A 23,258-nucleotide genomic window follows, 5' to 3' on the forward strand; every position below is an offset into this window, starting at 1 on the left:
GAGAGAGAGAGAGAGAGAGAGAGAGAGAGAGAGAGAGAGAGAGAGAGGAGAGATACGCAGGAACTGAGGACTCTCTGGAGAGATGTGAATTGCTTAAAGGTACAAGGCCAATCATAAGCAGACTCGGGAACAAAGGAGGGGTTTCTGTGCTTCTCCTCAGAAGGGAGAGGCTGCCTTCCTCATCCTTTTCCACTCTCTTTCACTAATTAGGGAGGGGTTTCTCTTTCACTAATTATCTTTACCTACAACCTGGTGCCTGGTTGCTGGGCTGTCCCTCCATGCGTTGTCAGTTCCTCCTGTCCCCTTTCATCCCTGGGCTGACTCTCATCCTCTTATGGACGACTGTGCTCTTAACCCCCATTAAGTTCATGTGTTTGGTTCTCTCTACAGCTGGTCCCGTACTGGGAGAAGACATTTGACATCGACTTGTCAGCTCCACAAATAGGAGTCGTCAATGTTACAGACGTGAGTCTCCTTTTCCTCATCTACACCTAAGTATCAGATCATCTCCAACCCAAGTACTAACCAGTTTGGATGGGACTGGGCGAGGTTAGAGTGCTGTGGCCTCAGGCGGAGCATGAGTGCTTCTCAGTATAGCTAGTTCTCTTACACACACTGTGTCAAGGAAACAAACACTGCCCAGAAGCAGGAGACATCCCATCCAATGGCTGGACCTGTGGGGTAGGAGTGCATGATCTGAGCCCTTGAATTATCCACTCACTGGATCCACCTGCCCATTCTTCAGAGTCTGTCTAGTTCAACCACGTTGCCCTCCACTGCATTTTCTTTGGAAGTACTCCCCCTAGGGCCCCCTGGGAGCTCACTGGCATTGAGAACTTGCCTTGGAGCATCCTATCTCTTCTAGTAGATTTCGAAGGTAGAAATCTTCTGGTGAACACGTAGTAGATACCTATTTGTTGAGTTGAAGTGAGTAGTGCAGCTTTTGATTTCATAGTATTCGTGGTCTAATGGAGTAGGCAAATATTCCATTAATTATAAGGCAGGCTTTGGTAAATTTTATAAGGAATAAATCAGCAGCAAGGTAGCTTGAGAGACTGGGAGTAGAGTTTAAGAGAAAGTAGCATTACAATAGAGACCATGATGTTGTGTATGAGATTTCAATAAGGGACAAATAGGAGTCTCCAGACTGAGGGGGGAAGGGTGAGTATCAAAGGTCAAAGGCAAAGCCAGGCACAGTGGCACACACACTGGAAAGGCAGAGGCTAGACCACTACTGTGAGTTCAAAGCCAGCCTGAGCTACATAGCAAGTATGAGAGGCCAGACAGCCAAGGCTATAAAGCAAAAGCACATGCTGGCTTTGAACTCAAAGATCTGCCTACCTCTACCTCTGTCTCCAGAGTGTGACTGTGAGCCATCAAGAGCACACCTTAAAAAATAAAATAAACAAATAAGAACAACAAAAAAGACAGCAAAAAAGTAAAATCAGATTTAGGAACAAACAAATATTTTTTAAAATACACTTTCAGAGTTTAGAAATCACTAAAACTAGTACTAGAAAATCATTTGATGAAAGTCTGCGAATGTTAGAGTTTCTGGCTTGGTTGTGTTGGCCATGAAGAGTCACTACTGCTTTCACGTCACAGATATGGTAGAGAGGTATGGTTCCAGGAGCTCAGTACGGCAACAGTGAAGAAGACAGATAGAAGGGAGTCTCTAGCCAACGCCTTTTCTTCCCACTCACATTCACCACTATTCTAACTCTGGTCTTCACCAGGGTAGTTTTCGCCACTGAAGGATGCAAGGGAGGGGATGCACAGGAAGTGAAGGGCAGGTCCAGCTCTGTATTAGGTTTACCTTCCATCCCCTACCTGTGCCGTCACCTAGGCGGACAGCATATGGATGGAGATGGACAACGAGGAGGACCTGCCTTCTGCCGAGGAGCTGGAGGACTGGCTGGAGGATGTGCTGGAGGGTGAAATCAACACAGAGGACGACGACGATGACGATGATGATGACGACGATGACGAGGACGAGGACGACGATGACTAGTTGCGGTGGCAACTATGTACCAGCCCCACTTGCTCTCTCCACGTACCTTCCTACCATCTGTGCACTTCCCCAAGCTCCGTGGGACACTAGGTCATTCTCTCCTATAGAGCCAACTGTGGTCTACATACAGGGTGCTTGAGATCCTGGTCTCCCTTGCTGATGAGAAAAGGAGCTGTTTTATTTTCTCAGATCCCAGTTCTTTCTCCTGACTTGCTTCTTACTTACCCCATACCTTATCCGTATCTACTGTCTCTCTTCGACCACTCCCCGTACTTAAAGAATTTGCAAACTCGTCTCTATCCCTTCTATCAGTACAGTCTCCCATCACTCAAATCGTAAACCTTTCTAACTGTCCTGACCCTGGCCAGGAGGAAGGGAGGTACTGTGTTAGGGGCTCTCTCTTAGCCATCTCCTGTTAATGTATTTGGGTCAAATGCAAGGCCTTAATAAAGAAATCTGGGGCAGCATGAGCAACCGTCTGTTGTTGATAAAGACTCACCTAGGAGGGAGGTGGCCACTGAAGAGATTTAACTGTGGGTGTCTTGTTAAGAATGAGTTAGAGGGCTGATCAGCGGGGCTGGGGCTCTCTCTCCAGACAGTTATCAGAGAGAAGCCTGGATGTTTATCTGCCTCCAGTCAACAATCCTTTTCTGAGTACATGGTGTTTGTCCAGTGCTGTTGTTGGGCTCTGGAAGAACAGAGGGTGCCAGGCCTGTCCCTGCTCTTGAGCTGACTAGTCTGCCTGAAAAGTCAAGACAAGTACCCTAAACAACTGAAGAACAACAGCAGTATGTAACTGAGTATGCGTCACTCAACAATGCCTTCCCAGTCGCTCGTTATTCAAACATTGGTCCACTGTCCTTTCTTAGTGACAGTCTCCCCAGACTTTGATGGTCCCACTGCCCTTCCTGAGTAGCCCATTCTTGTGCTTAATGTACCTGCAAAGTTCCTCAGTTACACAGCTGCCGAACTGAGTCCTGAGGGCAGGCTGTCACTCTATTTTCTTGCAGCCTGGTACGTGAAGAACTGTCCTATATTTGTTGAATACAGGATGAAAAGACAAGGTAGAAGAGAGGGGAATGGGCTTGGGGTGCTGAATGATGGCGGTGCACACCTTTGATCCTAACACTCAGGACGCAGAGGCAGGCACATCTCTGTGAATCCAGTTCCAGGACACCAGGGACACACAAAGGACTCCTATGTCAGAAAATAAACAGTAAAAAACAAACAAACAACAACAACAAAAATATGGGCTTGGTGACTTCCACAATGGAAACAAATCCTCTCCGGGCCTTCAACTGAAGAATGGGCTTTGACTGGAGGCAAAGAAATTAGGACAGGGACATTCCAGTCAAAGCAAGCGAGCAAGCAAACAAGCAAGCAAACCTCAAGAGGTTTGTGTTTGTGCAGGGTGTGTTTGTCACATCAGAGGTCTGAAAAGTAAAGAGAAATTCAAGTTGTGGCCATGAGGTTGTGTTGTGTTGTAGAGATGTCTGAACTGAATCCTATTTCACCTGGTAGCAAAAGCCAGGATAGACTTAGGGAGGAGAGGTGATATAAAGGCAGCGGCAAGGAGCCCCATTCCTCATCAAAAACTGTTTTGATCAGAGTGAGACTGGGAAGATCTGGCCCTGTGTGGTAGTCAGGGTAATGAGGAGGCATTGATGTTTAAACAAAGAGCCCCTAGACTTAGACCTGCTGGGCTTCTATGAAAAGGACTCCCCAGGACAGGCTCAAGTGGGACAACGGACGGACACACAAGTTGAGAGCATGAAAGGTCCACAATCCCGAACAAGTTTCTAAGTAAGGAGACATATTTTGTTGTTTCTAGGTAAGGTATCACTATGTAGCCCAAAATGGGACTCCTCCTGCCTCAACATTCTAAATCTTAAGATGACAGGTGTATGTATACTACCACCATATTGTGTATGACATTAGTTTTTTTGTTAAGGCAGTGTAAAGATATTGGATGTCTAAGCATAGAAAAAATGAGCCCTGAAATTAGAGAAGTTTCCACTCTCCACAGTCAAATCCAGGGAGTATTCTTAGAGAAAATGGCAAAAGTATATAAAACAGAAATAAGATATTTAATCAACTTATTCACATGTAATGGATAACTAATAGGTAATAGGATATTAGGTTACATCGTAAAAATATTCAGTTTGCTTCATATAGATCAGCAAGATACTAGACAAAGAGTCTTTGACTTGCCTGTTTGTTTGTTTTTTGCTTGCACCTATCTGGTACCAGTTCCTAAAATCTTTATTATTTCTGCTTCTCAGAAGAACCCTATGAAGTGAGCACTGGTATCCTCAACTTTATGGGCTTAATTTGTCTAAGGAAACAGAGTAAGTATAAAGTCCACTTTCTCTGTGTCTTGCTCTGCCTGATTTGTTTCATTTAAATGCTACATGTCTGTGCACAAGTGTGCAGTCACTCTGGGTCTCAAAGATGGGTCAACAAGATAGATTGACCCTGCAGCACAGAGTGAATCAGAAGCAAAAGCAAATTCTGAGGGTGTGTTAGTTACCTTCAAAGGGGCAATGGGCAGCCATGCTGGGGGAGACGAGCAAAGAGAAGAACTACATATGAAACCTAAGGTGCAGGGCCAGGACCTGCCTCTCCCAGAAGTGGCCCCAAGAGAGGAAGGGCTCGTCTGAGGCTTCTAGAGGTGACCGAGATCGGCTAGAACTGAGGGCAAGATGGGGTGTTCCTGGTGGTGTGCAAACACTGAAGATGTTCTCAGGGTCAGATACTTCCAGAGCTGAGCTGAAACCCTTATTCTGGAGATGGGTGAGAATCTGATGCTTCTCCAATTCTCCCCTCTTTTGGCCTGGCTGAGAATCTGGGGGAGGAAAGTCCCTGAGGTGTAGGGGAAGTGAGAATTATCACACTGGGACTAGGCAGAAGGACAGAGCTAGGAGACAGCTAAGTGTGGCTTTGTTGTCTATATTTGCATGCTGAGCTCATGGCTTTTTTTTCCCCAGAAAATAAAATTACATCATAGTGTGTGTGTGTGTGTGTGTGGGTGGGTGGGTGGGTGGGTGTGGGTGTGTCAGGGGGGCGGTATATTTGGGAAAGGCAGGAGGAGCATAGGGGTCCAGCTGTTATTATACAGAAGAGATCATGGCTCCTGGCCAAGTAAAAGATTCCCCTGTTGCTGCCTGCCCCTGTCCCATTTCTATTCCCAGCGTGGGTAAACTTGATCGTTTCCAACTGATTCTCTGATCTATAAGGCTAGGAAGAGAGTGTTTCTAAATACCAAAGCAAAGTAACTAAGAGTACCCAGAGGCCACAGGCCTTCCAAATCCCCCAGTCCAAATTGATCTGCCTTTCAGGGGTCCTAGCCATCGTGATATCCAAAAGTCAGAGGGTAGGAAAGTGACCCGCTAGGAAAAAATGAGGATCTTCCCATGGTTTAAGGAGAAAAGGCAGAGTCCATACTCCATCCCAGTCCTATTCCCATCCTAGGAGCTTTCCAGAACCCCAGCCCCCAGTCTCTGTCCCCTCCTGCCTCCCCTCCCTCTTTCCTCGCCGCTCCCCGCCCCCCGCCCCTCCCCGGCTCTGACATCACCGGCCAGTCGGGTGGGGTGAGGCGGTGCTGGGCTCAGGCTCTGCACCACGGGCGGAAGAGGCGGCGGCAGCAGGATCGGCGGCAGCGGTGGCAGGAGCCAAGGAGCAGGCTCCAGACGCTGCTTAGGAACCGGGGACCCGGGAGTGCCCGCACCCTGAGCTCTCAGCTCCGGAGGCGGTGAGAGGGGCAGAGGGGAGATGTTTCGTGGGGAGGAGGTAGATTGGGGGTCTGGGTTTGGAGGGTCATGATCCCGGACGCAGGGGTCAAATAGGGGAGCCTGAGAATTCAGACCGGCCCACCGTGTCAGGCCCCGTGGGGTCCATCTCTGTCGATGCATCCAGAGACCGGAGTGTGCTACAGGCAGCGTGGCTTCATCCGCCCATTCCGTGCTGAACACCAGTTTGGGAGTCCGATGGGGCCTGGGGATTAGGATGTAGCCTGCTTCCCGCCCAGCCGGCAGAGCCAGGCCAGCTCCGGCCCCTCCCTCCTCGCTTTAGCTTCGGACTCGCCTCTGCAGGCGTCCAGGCTCAGTTCAGCCCTGCCTCAGTTCCTCAGGCAGCAGGCAACTGGTTCGGGTACTCTCACACCCAGCTTACTGCGTCTGAGGAGAGTGGAATTGGTGGAAGCTTGCCCGGAGGAAAGGAGCTGGGGGTACATAGGAACGATGTAGCTAATATAAAGACCCTAATTTTTAAAAATAATACGTGTCAAAACCGACAGGGACACAAATACACCATTAAGAGAAAAAGACAGCCAACCACACAGTGACACACACCCATGTGACTTATACACATCCTCTCATACAAACCAAATCACAACATCCCTGCGCTACGCATCCACCCACCCACCACAACCCGTTTGTTACCTCCCATGTGGCGTCAGTCTCCTTGACCAGCACCCCCTCTAAAACATCAGTCTTAACAGCAATGTCCAGTAGTGGGTGGAAAGGGTCCACAAACGCACCCCGATTTACAGTTTTAGTGGGCAATACCTCAAGGACTGGTGAGCCTGTGCTCTTACCTAGGTAAGGGGCTTCTTGTGACCTTTGTTGCTGACTGCCAGTTTAGAGCACAGGGTACCTGGGAGTGGCTAGATTCTGGCCATCAATATGGCCAAAGGATGCAGGAAGGAGTGGAAGCCAGGGAGAGGGTGAAAAGAATGAGTCAGCCAAGGATGGGACCCAAGTCAGAGGGAGAGAGAATGAGAGGAATGTGTGAGAAGACAGGGAGATCTGGCCAGAGAACCAGAGAGAAAAGGAAGGAGGTGGCCAGAGGAACAGGAAGAGTGCTTGGAGCGGAGGCTACAGAGAATCACAAGTTAGGGACGGTGAAAGCAGGTGTGAGGAGGAACACGGGAACATCCGAGTCTTGTTTCTCTAGGTTGTGTGTCTGGCCACCAGGCTCTATATTGTTTCTCTAGGTTATGTGTCTGGCCCCCGGGCTACAGGAGCGATTAGTGTTAATTGCTCTTTCCTTTGCAGTTAAACACTCTCGTGGGGAAACTGCCAGCATGCTTTAGGCTGCCAGCTTCCCTGGCTGCCTACTACTTGTGTGACACCTGTGCTCGGCAGGTCTACATACACTGTCATACATAAGGGCGCAGAGCCACACTGTACCTCACACACACACACACACATCCTCACGTACAATGTCAAAGATGGCTCTCCCGGCCAGCTGGTCAGTAGCCACCCAGTATACATTCCTTCCTTCCCACCCACCTTCTTCTTTTTCCACGGCACGAGGAGGCTCATCCCTTCCTTATGGTAGCCCTGGGTATTTAAGTGGGGACATGGAGTCTTAGGAAGTTCAAATGTAGCCATGGCTACCGCCAAATGGAGTGAGTGAGTAGGAAGAGCTGGAAGGCCTGAATGCCCGGCTAAAGAATAAAAGGGGGTTGGGAATTTAGCTCAATGCTAGAGTGAGTTTGGTCCTCCGAGGTGGGAGGGGGTGGGAGACAAAATTACAAAAAAGACATCAAAAAAAAAAAAGGGTAGCTGAAAGAGGTAGAAAAATAAACTAAAAATGACTGGGGAGAGAGAACTAGATGAGGAATGGAAATGCTGGGAATGGCTAGCTAGTCTGGGGAGTCACGCAGCACCCATCCCTCCTCACAACTATCAGGCCTTGTTCTACCGGCCTAATCCTAGGCCAGCTATCTCTGACTGCCTCCATCTTGGGCATGGCCCTTTCCTTTCCCAGAGGCACCCGCTTCTCGTTTTAGATGTACATTTTGGAGCCCTACTCCTAGGCTGACCTTGGAACTGTAAAACCTTCTTCTTTGTTACAGGAAGAAAGAAGAGTGTCTTCGGAGATATCCAAAGCTAGATTAAAAGGTTGGGGGAAGAAGTCGGTTAAGATACTGAAAGAAACACGGCTGGATTTTTGGATCTGAGGCACAGATAGGCACTGAAATTACAATAGCTACAGCCCTGCTCACGCCCTTCCCACCTGTTTCCGTTGAGTATTTCCTCCAGTTCCCAACTTCAGACAAGGCTGACTGACTAAAGTGAGTGCCTAGGAATTGCCTCCCGCTCTTAAAAGGGACCCTCTAGCCTCTGCAGCTCTACTAGGTTGGCTCTTCCTCCCCTGCCTTTGGCAGCAGTAGCAGATGTGGAGGAAGGGGTAACATCTAATCCTCAGGCTTCCCTGTTACATTTCCTATCTAGAATCGACTGCTCTGGAAAAGCCAGAGTTTGACACTACCATTAGTGTCAAAATGCTCAGAAATTATTTTGGTGCTGCCACCTCCACCACAGGTGGTTCTCTTTGCTAGCCTGCTCTGAGCACACTCAAGGCTTGCATCTGCCTTCTTCCCGACCCGTACCTAAAAGGCCCCTTCTTCTCCAGCATTCTCAGTGGTCAATGCTATGCCTAGAGCCAGCTTGGGAGAGGCAGGGAGGGAGGAAGGTGTGAGGAAGCAGTGAACAGAACACAGAATGAGATGGGAGGGAAGGAACTAACTTCCTGGCAGCCTCAGCTCCGGTTCTCAGTTCCTGCCCTGGTATCCTGTCCCAAGAATGGCCTCAGCCCAGTGTTCCTGAGGCGGTGCTCCAGACATGGGAATTTGTCAGAGCCAGGAGGACAGACTTCTCCTTAGGCCCTTACAAATCCTAAATCTTTGGTGAGGATGAAAAAGGCAAGCTCTGTCAAGCCCCACTGGACCCAGACTAACCAGCCAGGGATAATAGTAGCTGACTAGTGAAACCTAAAAGTCATGCAGAAGAGATTCTGCACCCTAAAAAATGTTCCCCACTTCTCTGCCCTTGCCTCTTCCACAGCGGGCCGTGGGCAAATGGTAACCCCATTCCTTTAGTGCTCCCTCAAGAGCCTCCCATCCTACCCTTTCTGGCCCTAGCACTCACACTTCCCATGGCAGTGTCATTGTTTTGATGACTGGGGGGTGGGGCACCCTGAACTGAGGTTGCTATGGTAACAGCTGAGTGGCGCCTTCAGCCTTGTGGACTGTGCGTGGTTCCCCCTCCAACCCCCCCACCCCCCGCACTGAATTCTTCCTCATGTGCAGCCTTTCCCAAGGCCAACTCTCTTCTGTCGTACTGTAGGTTCTCCTCACCCCTCTGGATGTGAGTCTATGTAAGTGTTCTTGTATCCTCTTAACTGGCTCAAATAGAAACATACAACTCACATAAGCTCACAGCTAGTGCTGCACTGATCTCTATTACCAGAACATCGAAACACACCTACTGTATCTTCCACATACTTCTTCTCACCTAGCCACATTCAAGGGTGCGTGTCCACGGGTGCACATCTATGCGTGTACACACCATCTCTCCCCAGCCACTTTGTACATTTCTGCCCACATTCCTCTCTAGGGCCTTCTTGTATGTTTTATTCTTTCAAAGCTCCTACCTACTGCCCCCAACCTTTGTAGGTGTGTGTGTGTTACACACATTAATCCCTTCCTGCCTACCACCCCAGTAGATCTGTGGTTTAGATCCAGAGCCCTGAATCTTACTCCTCCTGTGAGGTTCACACAGTGCTACACACTTCCCTCCCACAGCAGCTCTTGTATTTACAAACTCCTCTTCCCTGTGAAATCAAGGCCGTGCGACCCCCTTTCCAATGAGGGTCTGGCCCTAGTGCTTCATTTTGGGCAGGACCTTCTTGTCTCTGTCCTATGCTACTTTTCCAGCCCCCTCCAGCCCCTCCCCCACATCCCCTTTTCTGCCCTAGGATTATCAGTGGAGGCGGGGCTGGGCTCCAGAGCTTGCTGCTGTGACCTAGATTTCCAGGCAGAGATGGTTCCTGGTGCTGACAGTCAGAGAGCATTGTCCCTGGCCCTGCCTGGCAGGCCACCGCTGGGCCCTTCTGTTTGGTGGCACCTGGGTGTGCAAGCAGAAATGTTTCCTGCCGATTCTTCTGGGGGTCGTGCTAGCCCTGCTGTCTGGCTTATTGTTCGTGTGTGTCACGGTGCCTGCCAACAAGGATGGTGTGTTTATTCTGGTCAAAGTAGGGAGTTGGGAATAAGGACTTCTGGGTCCACCCCTACTATGCAGTGTCCATGGCTCTGCCTCAGTTCCCCTACTACAGAGGCTAGAATGGAGAAAAACAGGTTTGTCAAGCTGGCCTCTTTGATCTGCCAGCTTCGGCTCAGGGTTGGGTGGTGCATGGGCAGCAGTGGTCAGGTCTAAGGCACTCAGCTTCTTGCCCACCTTTTTGTCTAGACACAGTATTTATGATGTAGCTTTACTGTTTTAGTACTTTAATTTTCTGACTATAAAAGATATATACTCATTGCAGAAAACAGGTCCTTCTTTGAAACAAGATTTTGCTATGTAGTCCAGGCTAAACTTGCAGCACTCTTCCTGCCTCAGACACCTGAGTATTGGAATTATTATAGGCTAAATTACTATGCTCAGATCCCTGATTTTAGCTTATCACTGGGAGTTTTACATTTTATCAAATCCATGTTCTAAGGGCTTTTAAAAAAAATACATGGGTGTTTTGCCTGCACATATATGTCTGTGTGAAGGTGTCGAATCCCCTGGAACTGACAGGTGTGAATTGCCATGTGGGTGCTGGGAAGTAATTAAACCCAGGTCCTCTGGAAGAGTAGCCAGTGCTAACCTCTGAGCCATCTCTCCAGCCCCAGGTCTGATCTTTTTATTTCTGCTATAGTTCCTATCTTGGGGAAGGGTGTCCTTGGGTGTTTCCTTTCTCACCTAAGGATCATGAAAGACATGGTACAAAGACCTAGGTCAGACCTAGCCTTGCTTTTTGGGAGGCCAGACTCAAAGTAATATCAAAGGCAACCCCCCTTGCTGCCATATTCTGAAAGCTACATCTAAACTCCCCTCCCCCCATCACCCAGCCTGCCTGGGAACTGGGCAGGGGGCCAGAGCCAGCCGCTTGGTATTCTTGGGCGCGGGGGCTGCAGGCACAGCACAAAGGCTAGGAGAGAAGGCTGAGTTGGGGCTCAGTAAACTATCAAAGGAGAAAATGGGCTCCACAAAGGTGGGGGGTGGCCCACTGCTCCCTGCTACCCTAAGACCTAATAATCTAATACAGGAGTGAGCATGGAGGGGCCAGGGACCCATCAGGCCAAGGAACTAGGCACACATCCAAAATCATCAGTGGAGTGTTGGGAAGAGGGAATGAGGGACCCCTTGGCTTTTGGGGAAGAACGGTGGGACACATGGGCTTGAACCAATCCTTCCAGTTCCTTTTTAGCGTCTCACTGCTAGGCAAGCCTGTGACAGGGGGAGGAGTTGTAGGTAGGTGGGGCAATTGGGGAGGGGGTACTTGGGAGACTGGAAGAAAGTCTGGAGAATGTTGTCATGGTAACCTCCTCCTCAGTCAGGGGAGCTGTTGCCAGGGTTACTGTTAAGGGATGGAAAAAGAAAAATAAGATTGTGTATTGGGGGGAGGGGAGGAGTTACTTATCACTCTAGGCTCCACGCTGGCTCCTAGCTTTCTTAAGTTTCTTCTGTTATGCAGGGTTTTCTTTTTCTCCCTCCAGACCTGCTCACTCGCATAAACTTCTATATTTAAGGTACCCTGGCAGGACAGTGTGTGTGTGTGTGTGTGCAAGTGTGCATGTTGCTGGGGGTGGGGGTAAGTCTCCAGTAAGTACTTGGAGTAAGTGAATCAGACCCCACACAGGAAGCTCAGCTTGCTCTCCCCCTCCAGTCATGGCAGAGTACGGCACTCTCCTTCAGGACCTGACCGACAACATCACCCTCGAAGATCTGGAGCAGCTCAAGTCAGCCTGCAAGGAGGACATCCCCAGCGAGAAGAGCGAGGAGATCACCACAGGCAGTGCCTGGTTCAGCTTCCTGGAGAGCCACAACAAGCTGGACAAAGGTTGTGGAGAGGCTCTGCTCATTTAGCAGATAGAAAGGAACACAGCCTCTTACACAAAGGGAAACCCCGTGACAGGCGGGGTAAAATCATCTGCTCTAAGAAGAGTACAGGGCCCTGCGACAGCAGTTGTCAGACAGGTTTCTCTTATGGGCCTTATCAGTGCAACGTGTTTCTCAGTACTCCTGTGCTATCACTACATGTATAACAGTGCATGAAAGCACGGTTTAAAAGTGGTAGAACTTGAAACCACAGTTCTAACATCTTCTTACCTACTTGTAGAGACTGCTGCCCTTCAGGGGTGGGAAGGAGACACTGGATTAAAGCAATACCATGCAGCTGGGGCTTGCAGGGTCAACTGGCATGTAAGATGGCCCCAAGCGCTGGCAGGAGAGTATGTAAAAGAACTTGCCATGTGTGCCTAACAAGAGGGCCCAGGGCTCACAGTGAAAGGGGAGAGCCAACCCCCCAAGTTGCTGCTGCTAGACTGCCCCCAAAGGCAAAAGGGATGTCTAAGGTAGAACCCAGAGAACCTGTTCAGCAAAAGAACACAGTCCACATTAGCTGGGCTAAAAATACTGGGTCTGATTAGAGGTGGCTGAGTTATAGGTGTGTGAAAGTGAAGTCACCCCAGAGTCCTTCATATGAACAATTCTGGCCAAAGTCTGACAACAGGGAGGAAAACCTAAGGAGGACCTATTACAGTTGAGACTATTGCAACAATCAGGGGACAGGAGCCAGATGATCTGATGGCAATCTGAAGCCAGCTTGATGGTGTCAGTGCTTTCTCTTACTAAAGTAACTTTCCTTACTAGGTTCAGAATGTCTCTTTGGCCATGAATCTCACCTTCCTGTTCCATGTTGTGTCTGGGACTTCTCCCTGATACTCATTTGGAAGGAAAAGTGGAAAGGGGGGAGGGGATAATTTTGAAGGCAGCCTTTCTATTGTCCCTTCCCCCACGATGGACTTGATATCTAGCCCAAAGTCTGTATTTTCCATTTATACCCTAGAAGATCTCATTAGCTAAACACCTGTCCTTCTATGGAGTAATCCTCCGAACTGCATTTGGCTGCCTCAAACTTTCTTTTACTGGCTTGGTAGCCCCTTCTTTCACTGCTATCCCTTCTCATAACCAATGTCAGCAACTCAAGTCATGGTTCAAGAATACCAGTTTTGACAGGGTAGAAGTTGACCTCTATAGCCTAGCTCTGATACAAGCTGCCTTCCTCTAGACAACCTCTCCTACATTGAGCACATCTTTGAGATATCCCGCCGTCCTGACCTACTTACTATGGTGGTTGACTACAGAACCCGTGTGCTGAAGATCTCTGAGGAGGATGAGCTGGACACCAAGTTAACCCGTATTCCCAGTGCCAAGAAGTACAAAGGTAAGAGGCCATACCTTTGGCATAGCTATACTTTTGCCTTTCCTGTCTGACTATATTTTTAGAGAGGAGAGTCATTCTGAGTTTGGGGGGAGGAGGCTGATGTTCAATCGGCCTGCCTGGCAGCCCCATCCCTGGCACACCTCCTTGTTTTTTTCAGACATTATCCGGCAGCCCTCTGAGGAAGAAATCATCAAATTGGCTCCCCCACCAAAGAAGGCCTGAGCAAGGGGGAGGAAGAGGAGGAAGGTTGGATCTTCATCAGACCACTCCCTTCCCCACCCTCAGTGGGAGGGGCTAGGGCAACCCCCTGCTCCGCACCCATTTACTAACTTGGTCCTAACCCTTACTATGCGCGTGTGTGCGTGTGCGCACGCTCTGGCTGTCTGTCTGTCTAGCTCATCTAGTTCCTCCTCCTCGTGAGGGGATTGGAGTCAAGGGACGGGGAGCTTAATTCTCCCCTTTCCTCCACTCTTACCCCACATCTTTAAAGTACGGAAGCAGAAAGGACCTGCATTTTCCTACACTGAGGAGCTATGGTGAAGATGAGGTATGGGAGAGATGGTTATATCTAAAGAAAACCAGTGGGGAAGGAGATAAAGAGGCTACTCAACCTCCACCTGTAAGGGGCAAAGAAAAGCCAGAATTCAGTGTTTGTATCTCCATGCTGGACTGGCTAGAATCCAGCTTCCCGCTATTCCTTAGGCTGAGGTCCTGAGTGCCAGTGGGCCCTTCCTTTGTGCCCTTGTTATGGGCCTGGGATGAGGATGGGCCAGAAATCTTAATGAGAAGACCATTAGATCCTTTCCTGGTCCCCAAGAGCAAACCCCAGTGGAGAAGCCAGCATTTAATGCCCCACCCCAACTTCTGCTCTGGAGAGACTATGCTGGGACCATGCACTACTAAGCTGAGCTAGGGACGCAGGTAGACAGGCCCACTTGCTGCTCCTCAGTTTCTGAATACAGACTGTTGGATATACTGACCCAGAGCCTAGGGAGACTGGGGAGTGAGATTCTTAGGTTTTAACCCCAACCTGCCCACAACTTACAGAGTCCCAATATGGGTGTTGTAGGCAACCATCCCACTCTCCAGTTTAGAATTCCCCAAGCAAGAAAGAAGTTAATTACAGTGTTTCCTTTGCACTGACTTACCACCCTGATTCAATCCAGGAAGGGACTGGTAACTTGGGTTTGTGGATGCCACACAGCCAAGTCACTAGAGTACAGTGAGTGAACCCAGCCTCCTCCCCGTCCCAAGATGCCCTTCCCCATCTTGACCGTGCTAACTGTGTGTACATATATATTCTACATATATGTATATTAAACCCGCACTGCCATGTCTGCCCTTTTTTGTGGTTTTTAGCATTAACTTATTGTCTAGGCCAGAGCAGAGTGGGAGGGGGATGTCACAGTAAAGGGAGTAGCAGAGCCAAATTGTTACATAGTCCAAACAGAAAAGAAAACATTTCAGCCAACCACAACGAACATTACATTTACATCTGAGCTAAGAGACAATTCAGAGAAAGTTGAAGGGAGGAGCTTTTAGGATATGGGAACAAAACTTCACAGGGACGGGAGGATTGATTGGCTGTCAGAAGAGGGTTACTGGCAAGTGCACCCTCAATTCCTAGCTGAGCCCAGTTTGCCCATCTCCTCTGGCCACTGCTGCAGACACCTGCCTTAACACACACAACTCGAAGATTCCAGTTTTGCCTTAAAGGTCCTTCCGAAGTCTCCCTAGTCCTGCCTGGCATCTCCTTAAGACAAGAAATCCCTGTACAACTGGGAGAAAGGAACTCTGGGTAACACCCTTCCATCTAGGTGTTACATGAGAGCAGGAGTGAGACATCGCTTTCCTTATGGAAGAAAGAGAGAGAGGGTGCTTCTCAGCAGTTTCTGTAAGGCAAAACCCAAACCTTAAACAGACTAACCTGCCCTAATACACTTACACACCCTGCTACCCTCGTGCTGCCGTGAGGTTGCCCCTAGCCTGTGCTCCTCTGTCTGCAGTATGCACTTGTTCTAACCCTGGAATAAAGGTGACTGACTGTACTGTACCTGACTGATTCTAGAATCTCTGTGGATCACTAAGAGTTTGGGAAGCTCTGAATGACTGGGAGGGGATGTGCAGCCATGTTTTCCCTATTATCCCTCACTGCAGTATAGAACAAGGGGCTGGAAACACTCCCAAATAATGTGCCCCATCTCTTACGTACCACTGACATAAACAGACCTATTTCACTTACAACATTCTTCTATGGCTTAAGCACTAGAAACAGGGATATCCCAGACTTCACTTTTTAAGTCTGAGCAAAATCAAGCACGCATCTGGAAGGAACAAAAGTACTCTGTAACAAATAAATGGACCACATACCACGCAAAGCAGCAGTCAGGGGAAAAGCTTTACTGAGAAAAAATACAACAAATTCCAGAGTGCATGGTTTTAAGCCCACCTCATCATCCCTCTAGCAGTGAGGACATGAGATGACTCAGTTACCACACACTCCCTGCTCAGGAAAGAAGCCCGACAGCTGGCATCTGGTCTGCACTGCTGGACAGGGTCAGGAGGAAAGAGTGTGTAGTTCATTACCCTTCACTCTCTCCCACTTTCTTCTGGCCCAGTGTGGTCAAATCCAGCCATCCCACGATGCAGGATTCCTGACTGGATCTTGTGAACACCAGGGGCATAGGAAGAGCAGCACAAGCATTTAGGGTAAGAATTCCACAAGGACTTTCATACTTAGTGCCTAGTGCTGAAGACAGGTCTAAGCCCCAGGCACCAGAATAAATCCTCCAATTCCTGGCTTGTCCCTCGATTACTAGGAAGCTCTCCCTTTATCCTTCCATTAGGAAGGGAGCTGGTGTGGAGTTGAATGCTTAAAGAATCAAGCAGCTAAAGGGAGGGGCGAGTGTGCTTTCTGTTATACACAGAACCAGGAGACAGTCTGTAGTAGTGATGCCCCTTCCTGAAGTCATCTTTCAGTCATGGTTTAAAGACAGGCCAGCCTCTAATGAGAGGAGCAATCTTGGGAGCCCCCACAAGACTTAAAGACATTAGGAGACCTGAGGCAAAGTTGAGAGGAATTTGTTTTTCTAAAGCTCAGCACTGAGGCAGAGAAGGGCACAGCTGAGCATCCTTCCATCATTGAGCCTTGGGGAAGGTACAGATAAGCCCTAGGCTCTGACAGCAACCATGAATGATCAGCCGGCTCCGCTACCTCTACAGCATCACTTGCGCACTCTTCCTTCAAGCCCCTTTATTGCATTGTATTCATAGAGAATATATAGGTATTTAAACTTTTGACAATAATTTTAACTTGATACATCCAAGTTTAACTTGCTTTTTAATATATTTATAGATATAAAAGTAGGCCTCTAACAGTGATAGGGACAGGGAAATTGCTGCCACTGAACAGTTTAAAACAAAAGCAAGAGGTAACTTCTTGTTCTTCTGCCTCTTCTCCCTCCCACATCTCCACAGTCCGCATCCCAGACCCCCATTTAGAGGGTGCTGGATGGAGAGAGAGTGAAGGAAACAGACTGCAGTGCAGAGCACTGTGCTGAGGTCAGAGAAGTGGTAAGTGTTGTGGAAGGGAGAGAAGAGTGCTGGGATGGCTGGGGTCTCTTAAGGATTTCCCAGAAAAACAGGGTTCTGGGATGGGACTGGTTGCTCAGGGGCAAAAAACAATGCAACTGTCAGACTTCTTAAAAAAACAAAGGGAAAAAAAAGGTGAAACCCTAAACCAAAGAGAGTGGCATTCCCAGCCTTCTCTCTGGCCTGTTGGTACTGTATCCCCCCACCCCCCACAAAAGAAACAAGGGAGGTTAAAGAAAAAGAAGCCCTACTTCCTATCCAAGCCAGCTGACAAAAGGCTTCAGGGAGAGGCCCGTTTCTCGGAGTCCTCCGACCTCCATGGAAGCTCATTCAGGGCTCCGTCTCATCTCTCACTTCTAGGGCTCTGCTGGTTCCATCTCCTGTGCTCTGTCCTCAGATAGCTCTCTTTTATTTAAACAAACAGTCCAAAGTGCATTTCTGTTGAATGTAAGGGCCTGGGACTGAAAAAGAGTTGCCCAGGCAGGCAGGACTGGGTTGGCAGCCCCAGCCCACCCCTCCTACATCTGGGGCCTCAGGATGGCATGCACTGCACCCGGTCAGGGCCCTCCTCCTCGTCGGATGTGTCTGAGGAGCTGGGAGACTCATCAGAGTCCGCATCTGTGGCCCCAACCCCAGGTTCTCGCCAGCGCTGTAGGATGGGAAATCCTTGTTAGTAACCTTGTCCTGGATCAAGGACAAGACTGTTAGATCTAGATAGGCCAGGGATCAGCAGAACTTTTTTTCTTTCTTCTAAATTAAATAGCCTAGGGTAACCCGTTTATTCTCAATCCTACCTCAGCATCCCTGGTAGCTAGGGTTATGGTGTGTACTACTGCATCTGGCTCAGATATTTCTTAAAAGGCCAGACAGTAAATATTTTAGGCCATATGGTCTCTGTTGGAACTGCTCAGCTCTGTCGCTACACCACAAAAGCAGCCACAGATAATACAAAAGTGGACTGTGGCTGCAGTCTCAGTAACAATGTGTTTGAGACTTGCACTAGACCTTGACAGTTAACACAGGTCACCTGAGCAATTATTTCTTCTCTACTCTCCCCCACCCTTCCAGCCACTGCAACTATAAAGCTACCCCTGTGCATATATGGTGACAGAGGACAAAAGTCACACACCACCTCCTTTCTACTAGTTGCTCTAATGGGGATAAAGGCCAGTGGATGGGACACCCAACCAAGACCACTCCATCCTCTTTAAAGCAGTAAGAAGTGTGCCATGAAATTCTGTAGCCTCCTTTAAAAGAATGTAGCCCTTGGGAGCCCACTTCCAACTGCAGCTTACCCGATGATGGCGTCTCTGTCTCAGGTGATGCATAAGGAACCACAGCATGTGGCTATCAAACAGGTCAGTGTGATGCAAACTGTCTTCATCCCGCTCTCGCTTGTTCTTCTTGATCACCTGGAACCCAAAAGGGTTGGGAGAAGGGATATAAATATAAACAATGGGCTTCACCAACAAGACTGGTGTTTGGATGACTATAACCCAGCACTTGATTACAAATCCAGGGCCGGCCTGAGCTAAGCATTCAAAGTTTGTCTCTGAAAACCAAGGGCTAGAATGTAGCTCAACTGTGTCTTCTGCCCCAATAAACTGTTCTTTCAGTTATCATTACGCTAATTAGATGCCTAAGTTTGGCCACTGAGAAGGTTGGATGCTTTAATATGAGCCAGTCCTCCTGAGAGATGCTTTCTGCCTTCTGACTGGAAGCCCTTCAGAGCTCAGGACTGTGCCCACAGGAGCACGGAAGCAGGCACAGAGCGGGGTTAAAGCAATGCCTTTAAAGAGCTGAGCAACAGTTACTCCTTCCTGTGACAAGGAGGGACGGTAACAGTTCCAAGCACAAGTACAGACCAATGTCTTCAGCTAGTCACTTACATCCTTTAGCCCCGTCAGCTCAGTGGAAGCTTCAGCTGTTGGTGCCCAGATCTTCACATCATGGTCTAGGCCACTGGTTGCCAAAACAGGTAGGTGAGGATGGGGCTCAAGACAGTTTACCTGGTTTAGGAGAAAAGAAACCATAGGCTTAGGAGCATAAGGGAATATAGTTTTAAGAAAGAGGGCCACCTTGAGCCAAATTGTTGTCCTTGACGTTGGTCGAAACAGGTCCACCCACCTGAGCCTAACCCAAATAGCCTGGCAGTAGAGGAGATACAAACTGGATACAAAACCAGCCTGTCTAAAACATTTCCAGTATTTAGAGAAGGGGAGGCTGCATCCCTAGTCATAGCACCAAGAGAAGGTGGTGACTGGTCATGCTTACTACTAGCTTCATAAAGTAATGAGCCACAGACCCCATTCGCTCCAGAATCTAAAGCTCCGACTTGCCCAAAAAACAAAACCAAACAAACTAAAAAACCCAAATTCTTCCAGTAGCTTTCATCAAGTGACATTTTTTTTTGTTCCAAAATTAGGAAAGCAGCAGCTGCCACTGCACGTCCAGAGAAGAGGCAGCGAACAATTATATGCACGTAGCACTGTTTACTAACTGGAGGATGTCATGGCTGGGAAGATGATCTTGGGCTTAGGACAGAAAGGGGGTTTTGCGTCTGTTTAAGAATTCTGTAGCATAGAGGACAGGCAACATCTTGCTACCTACTCTAAGGGCACAGTAAACCCAGCTACAGTACAGGAAAGCACAAGAGTACAGTACAGGAAAGCACAAGAGTACAGTACAGGAAAGCACAAGAGTACAGTACAGTACAGCCAACAATGAGAGGCTCCACTGAATCACTTTCAGCCACCTTCATTCACTGAACAGCAGAAAAAACAGTGGAGTTTTGGTGACCAAAAGCAGACATTTGGTCTCAGACAGTTTCCTTTTGTGTGAAAGCACCCATGCCCTCTGCTGTCTGACTTGAAGACATGAACTTCCTAATGGCAGGGCAAGGCAGGGCAGGACAGGGCAGGGCAGAGCAGTTCCCATCCCCACCGGAAGAGCCAGTCCCAGATCTAGCTGCTAAAGCATTTTTAGGTTTTTAGTCAGATGAGGAACAGATATGAAAAGCACCCCGCCTTGCAGCTGCTCTATAGTCCAGGAAAATAAACAGCAAAACGCCTGTTCTAGCTTTCTCTGGACTAGCCTTAGCTGCTGTGCCTGCACACTCAGACTACAGCTAAGGAAAAGGTAAGAGAGGCAGGGAGAATAAAGATGACTTCATTTGCTTTAACTTTGAGTTTACAAATAAAACAGACTAGAGAAGGCCAAATCTAAGTCTGAGTTTAAGAGTTAAGCAGAAAGCCCTGTTTTCTTCTCCTATTTCACACAGAGGCTTTACTGCAGGTCCTTTTAGGCTATGTACTTGGCAGCCTGAAGAAGCACTAGAGAACAAACACCAGTACAGAAATGGTATCAACAGATAACCTGACAATTTACACAGACAGACCTGACCTCATCCATCCATCCATTCGCTCATGAAGTCTTGCTAAAGACTTGTGCTCTTGAGCTACCTCTGCTTTACCAACAAGTGGGTAAAGGAAAAATTCTTTGGGACCTACGCCTAAGGACAAAGCCAACAGCAAGAGGATCAAAGAATAAACTTCATACGATACCTGAACTGGAGCCTGCAGGGGAAGCAGACAGAGAACCTCAGGGCCGGGGATGGGGGTGGGGGGCAAGAGGCCTGGTCACTTCACCAGACCTGTCTCAACACCAGCACTTATTCTGTCAATAATGCTTGCGCAGAGAAAGAACTCTGGCCTTAGAAGACTGGGCGAGGGGTGTGGGGATGGATGGGACAGAGCACTGAAGTGCTCCTGGGAGAGCTAACGAGTTGCTCTTTGGCATCATCTTCCACTCTTGTTCCTGTGAAGATGAATGGGAACAAAGAAAGGATCCCACAACAAGAATTAGGAGACCTGGGCAAGGCGGGCAATGACGTCTAAGATCCTCTGATGCTAACATTCTACTTTATGATCTAGGATGCTTCATTATCTGTGCCTAGACTGGAGCCTGGTAACCTCCACTGCTGGAGGGTTGTAACCAAACCAAATGATCTCAGTGAGAACTAGGTAAGAGTCATAGGGATCACTCTGCTCACACAAAGGCAAGAACAGGTAAAGAAACCCTCTTCAGGGGTCATCACTACATCTCTTAAAAATCATAAAAACTTTGACCTAGGATCTAACCATCCCAAATAGATGTTCTTCCCCACCGAGCACTGGATTAACCAACAAACCTGGTCCCAGCCAAGCTGGAAGTACACTGGCCAGCAGAATGCTTTGCTTCTCAAGACAACATTTTAGGATCCAGAAAGACTCACCAGTCCTTCTGGACTTATTATGTGTGAACTGCAGAACTTTTATTAAGACTCCAATGTTTTGAACTTGTTACCTACAGGTGACAGAGGCAGGAACTCTGAAGGAATGAAACTGAAGTAGGGAGCCTGTTACATTCAGGCTATAGAAGACATAATCTCTGTCTTAGGTCCAAACAATTTAGAGGAAACCAGAGTGCAATATCAAATATCCTCAGAAGCAGACCAAGGAAACAAGAAGAAATGGGACCCTGACTGCCAAGGAAGCACTTTCAACTCTAAACTCCTTCTCTGGTAAGCATCATCGAGTCATAGCTGGGCTCTTAAGTTCCAGCTTGGAAGACTGAAAACGACGAGAGGCCAAGCAGCTCTAGCCATTTCTTAGAGGATTTATGTAACCAAGGCCATCCTGGATAATCAGTAAAGTGGAATCTCCCAAATTGTCTCTTCCCTTTCTTCAGTGGCTCAAAACCCTTAACTCTCTCCTGATACTGGAGGGGAGATACATGGTAATGGAGATACATCACAAGAGCAGATCACTCCTCAGTCCTTAACTTGATTTTCTTGATTCTTTCTTGATCATTAATACAGAAGGTGCTTTCGAATTTCAAAGGCCAGGCGGACAATAATGTGACCATATTACCTAGCAGGCTACTCAGCTGTTCTCTCCAAGACAAATTTTCTTTCCTTTCTATAAATATACAGGTACATTAGGTATATCTGTGTCCATTTAACAGGCATGGCACTTTATCTCTAAGTACAGCATGCATCTGTTAAGTACAAGAATATTCTCTTAAATAGTACATTAAATAAGTTTAATATTGAATACCATGTTATGTAACTTACAAACCTTGCTCTTATTTCCCCAAATGTTTAAAATGTTTCTTCTAAAATAATTAAAAATAAATGTGCATCTAGCTTTTATCTGTTGATCCAGGAATCAGCCAAGGTCACTGCTTACCTTACTTAAAAAGACAAGGCACAGAAACATCTTGTTTTGACATTGTACAGGAAGGTTTGTTCCCAACTAAGGTTTTCTTTTGTGGAAAAAGTCCATGCTAAAGAATTCTGCCCAAGCTATAAATTCTTCCTGAAACTCTTTATAAGGGCAGAAGGAAGGAATAAAGTATTCCATCAAAATCTCAGCGCCATCGAGGCATAATACCTCTAGTTTAGCTATGTGGAACTCTGAAACATGGTACCATGTAGCTACAGACCTACCTTATTGACCTGAGAAACTAGGGGACAGCCAGTCCAGCACAGCATACTTACCACACCTCCCTTGTCCCCTTCCATGAACTGAATGATCTGGCAAGATGACTTCTCCCAGAGGAAGATGTGCCCACAGTCACTACCGCTCACCACAAACTCACTCTTGGGGCCATAGAAATTGACGCCTTTTACTGAAATGATAAATGAGGGAAGAAACCACACAAGACTTGGCACTAAGCCTGTATTTATTTACCTCACTGAGAATTTAGTAATTCACAAACTCTGAGTCAGCTGAATGCCAAATAATTCTTTTCATTGCTATAAAACAAAGAGTATGTGAGAGAGACAATTTTTACAATCACACTAGTTCCAGAGAGTATTTGCATTCTCTCCAAGTGCTCTATCAGGTGCAGGAGTCTGCTGTGCCCGACAACAGTCTGCTTCATTTATACTTTATCAAGTGTAGGCCTCAAAATAACAGCCTATCTGTAATTGCAGCTCTGCCCACCCTGGGCCCTAAGATTACTCTTGGCATGTATTTTTATTTACTTCTAACTTTTTAAAATAATTTATTTTTATGTACGTTGGTGTTCTGCCTGCATGTATGTCTGTGTGAGGGTGTCAGATATCCTGGAACTGGATTTACAGATAGTTGTGAGCTGCCATGTGGGTGCTGGGAATTGAACCCGAGTCCTTTGGAAGGACAGCCAGTGCTCTTAATTGCTGAGCCATCTCTTCAGCCTCCTTAATATGTATTTATTGGTACTCAGTCATCAGTTGATCTGAGACTGACAAGCATATGGCATAGTAATGTGCACCAGAAGGACGTGAACAAGAGTCACCACAGAACTAAGTAAAAGCGCCCCAGTCTTTAGAATTCGTCAGTAATAAGAGTCC

General features: G+C 47.8%; 3 protein-coding genes across 6 annotated transcripts in view; 2 read left to right on the top strand and 1 right to left on the bottom strand.

Annotated features, from left to right (window-relative positions):
- Casq1 (calsequestrin 1) overlaps positions 1 to 2,481 on the top strand; it is a 9,975-nt gene extending 7,494 nt beyond the window's left edge. The window contains exons 10-11 of the mRNA XM_028785721.1: positions 391 to 465; positions 1,847 to 2,481. Coding sequence (XP_028641554.1) covers positions 391 to 465; positions 1,847 to 2,011 — 240 coding nt within the window. The 3' untranslated portion in view covers positions 2,012 to 2,481. The remainder of the gene's footprint in view (positions 1 to 390; positions 466 to 1,846) is intronic.
- Positions 2,482 to 5,642: 3,161 nt separating this feature from the next.
- Positions 5,643 to 15,344, top strand: Pea15 (proliferation and apoptosis adaptor protein 15). 2 transcript variants are annotated; one of them, XM_028785712.1, is made up of 5 exons: positions 5,643 to 5,762; positions 7,872 to 8,090; positions 11,732 to 11,905; positions 13,136 to 13,291; positions 13,449 to 15,344. In XM_028785712.1, exons 3-5 carry the CDS (start codon positions 11,734 to 11,736, stop codon positions 13,511 to 13,513), a joined length of 393 nt encoding a protein of 130 aa, XP_028641545.1. In that variant the 5' UTR covers positions 5,643 to 5,762; positions 7,872 to 8,090; positions 11,732 to 11,733; the 3' UTR covers positions 13,514 to 15,344. The 2 variants fall into 2 exon arrangements, with proteins under 2 accessions (XP_028641545.1, XP_028641546.1); XM_028785713.1 differs by lacking the exon at positions 7,872 to 8,090.
- A 326-nt stretch (positions 15,345 to 15,670) lies between these two features.
- The window catches only part of Dcaf8 (DDB1 and CUL4 associated factor 8), a 50,042-nt gene continuing 42,454 nt past the window's right edge, over positions 15,671 to 23,258 (bottom strand). For all 3 annotated transcript variants that reach the window (XM_028785705.1, XM_028785707.1, XM_028785706.1), the window contains exons 11-14: positions 22,422 to 22,552; positions 18,772 to 18,891; positions 18,178 to 18,294; positions 15,671 to 17,531 (exon numbers count right to left, since the gene is read on the bottom strand). In XM_028785705.1, the coding sequence (XP_028641538.1) occupies positions 17,415 to 17,531; positions 18,178 to 18,294; positions 18,772 to 18,891; positions 22,422 to 22,552 (485 nt within the window). In that variant the 3' untranslated portion in view covers positions 15,671 to 17,414. The remainder of the gene's footprint in view (positions 17,532 to 18,177; positions 18,295 to 18,771; positions 18,892 to 22,421; positions 22,553 to 23,258) is intronic.

This window comes from Grammomys surdaster, unplaced genomic scaffold (assembly GCF_004785775.1).
Source record: "Grammomys surdaster isolate TR1022 unplaced genomic scaffold, NIH_TR_1.0 125341, whole genome shotgun sequence".
Classification (NCBI taxonomy): domain Eukaryota; kingdom Metazoa; phylum Chordata; class Mammalia; order Rodentia; family Muridae; genus Grammomys; species Grammomys surdaster.

What these genes read in the sequence shown, in the direction of transcription:
- Pea15 (XM_028785712.1), top strand. Translation starts at nt 11,734, where the DNA reads ATGGCAGAGTACGGCACTCTCCTTCAGGACCTGACCGACAACATCACC. An exon ending in CCACAACAAGCTGGACAAAG is followed by an intron (nt 11,906 to 13,135) that starts GTTGTGGAGAGG and finishes GCCTTCCTCTAG; the next exon opens with ACAACCTCTCCTACATTGAG. An exon ending in CAGTGCCAAGAAGTACAAAG is followed by an intron (nt 13,292 to 13,448) that starts GTAAGAGGCCAT and finishes TGTTTTTTTCAG; the next exon opens with ACATTATCCGGCAGCCCTCT.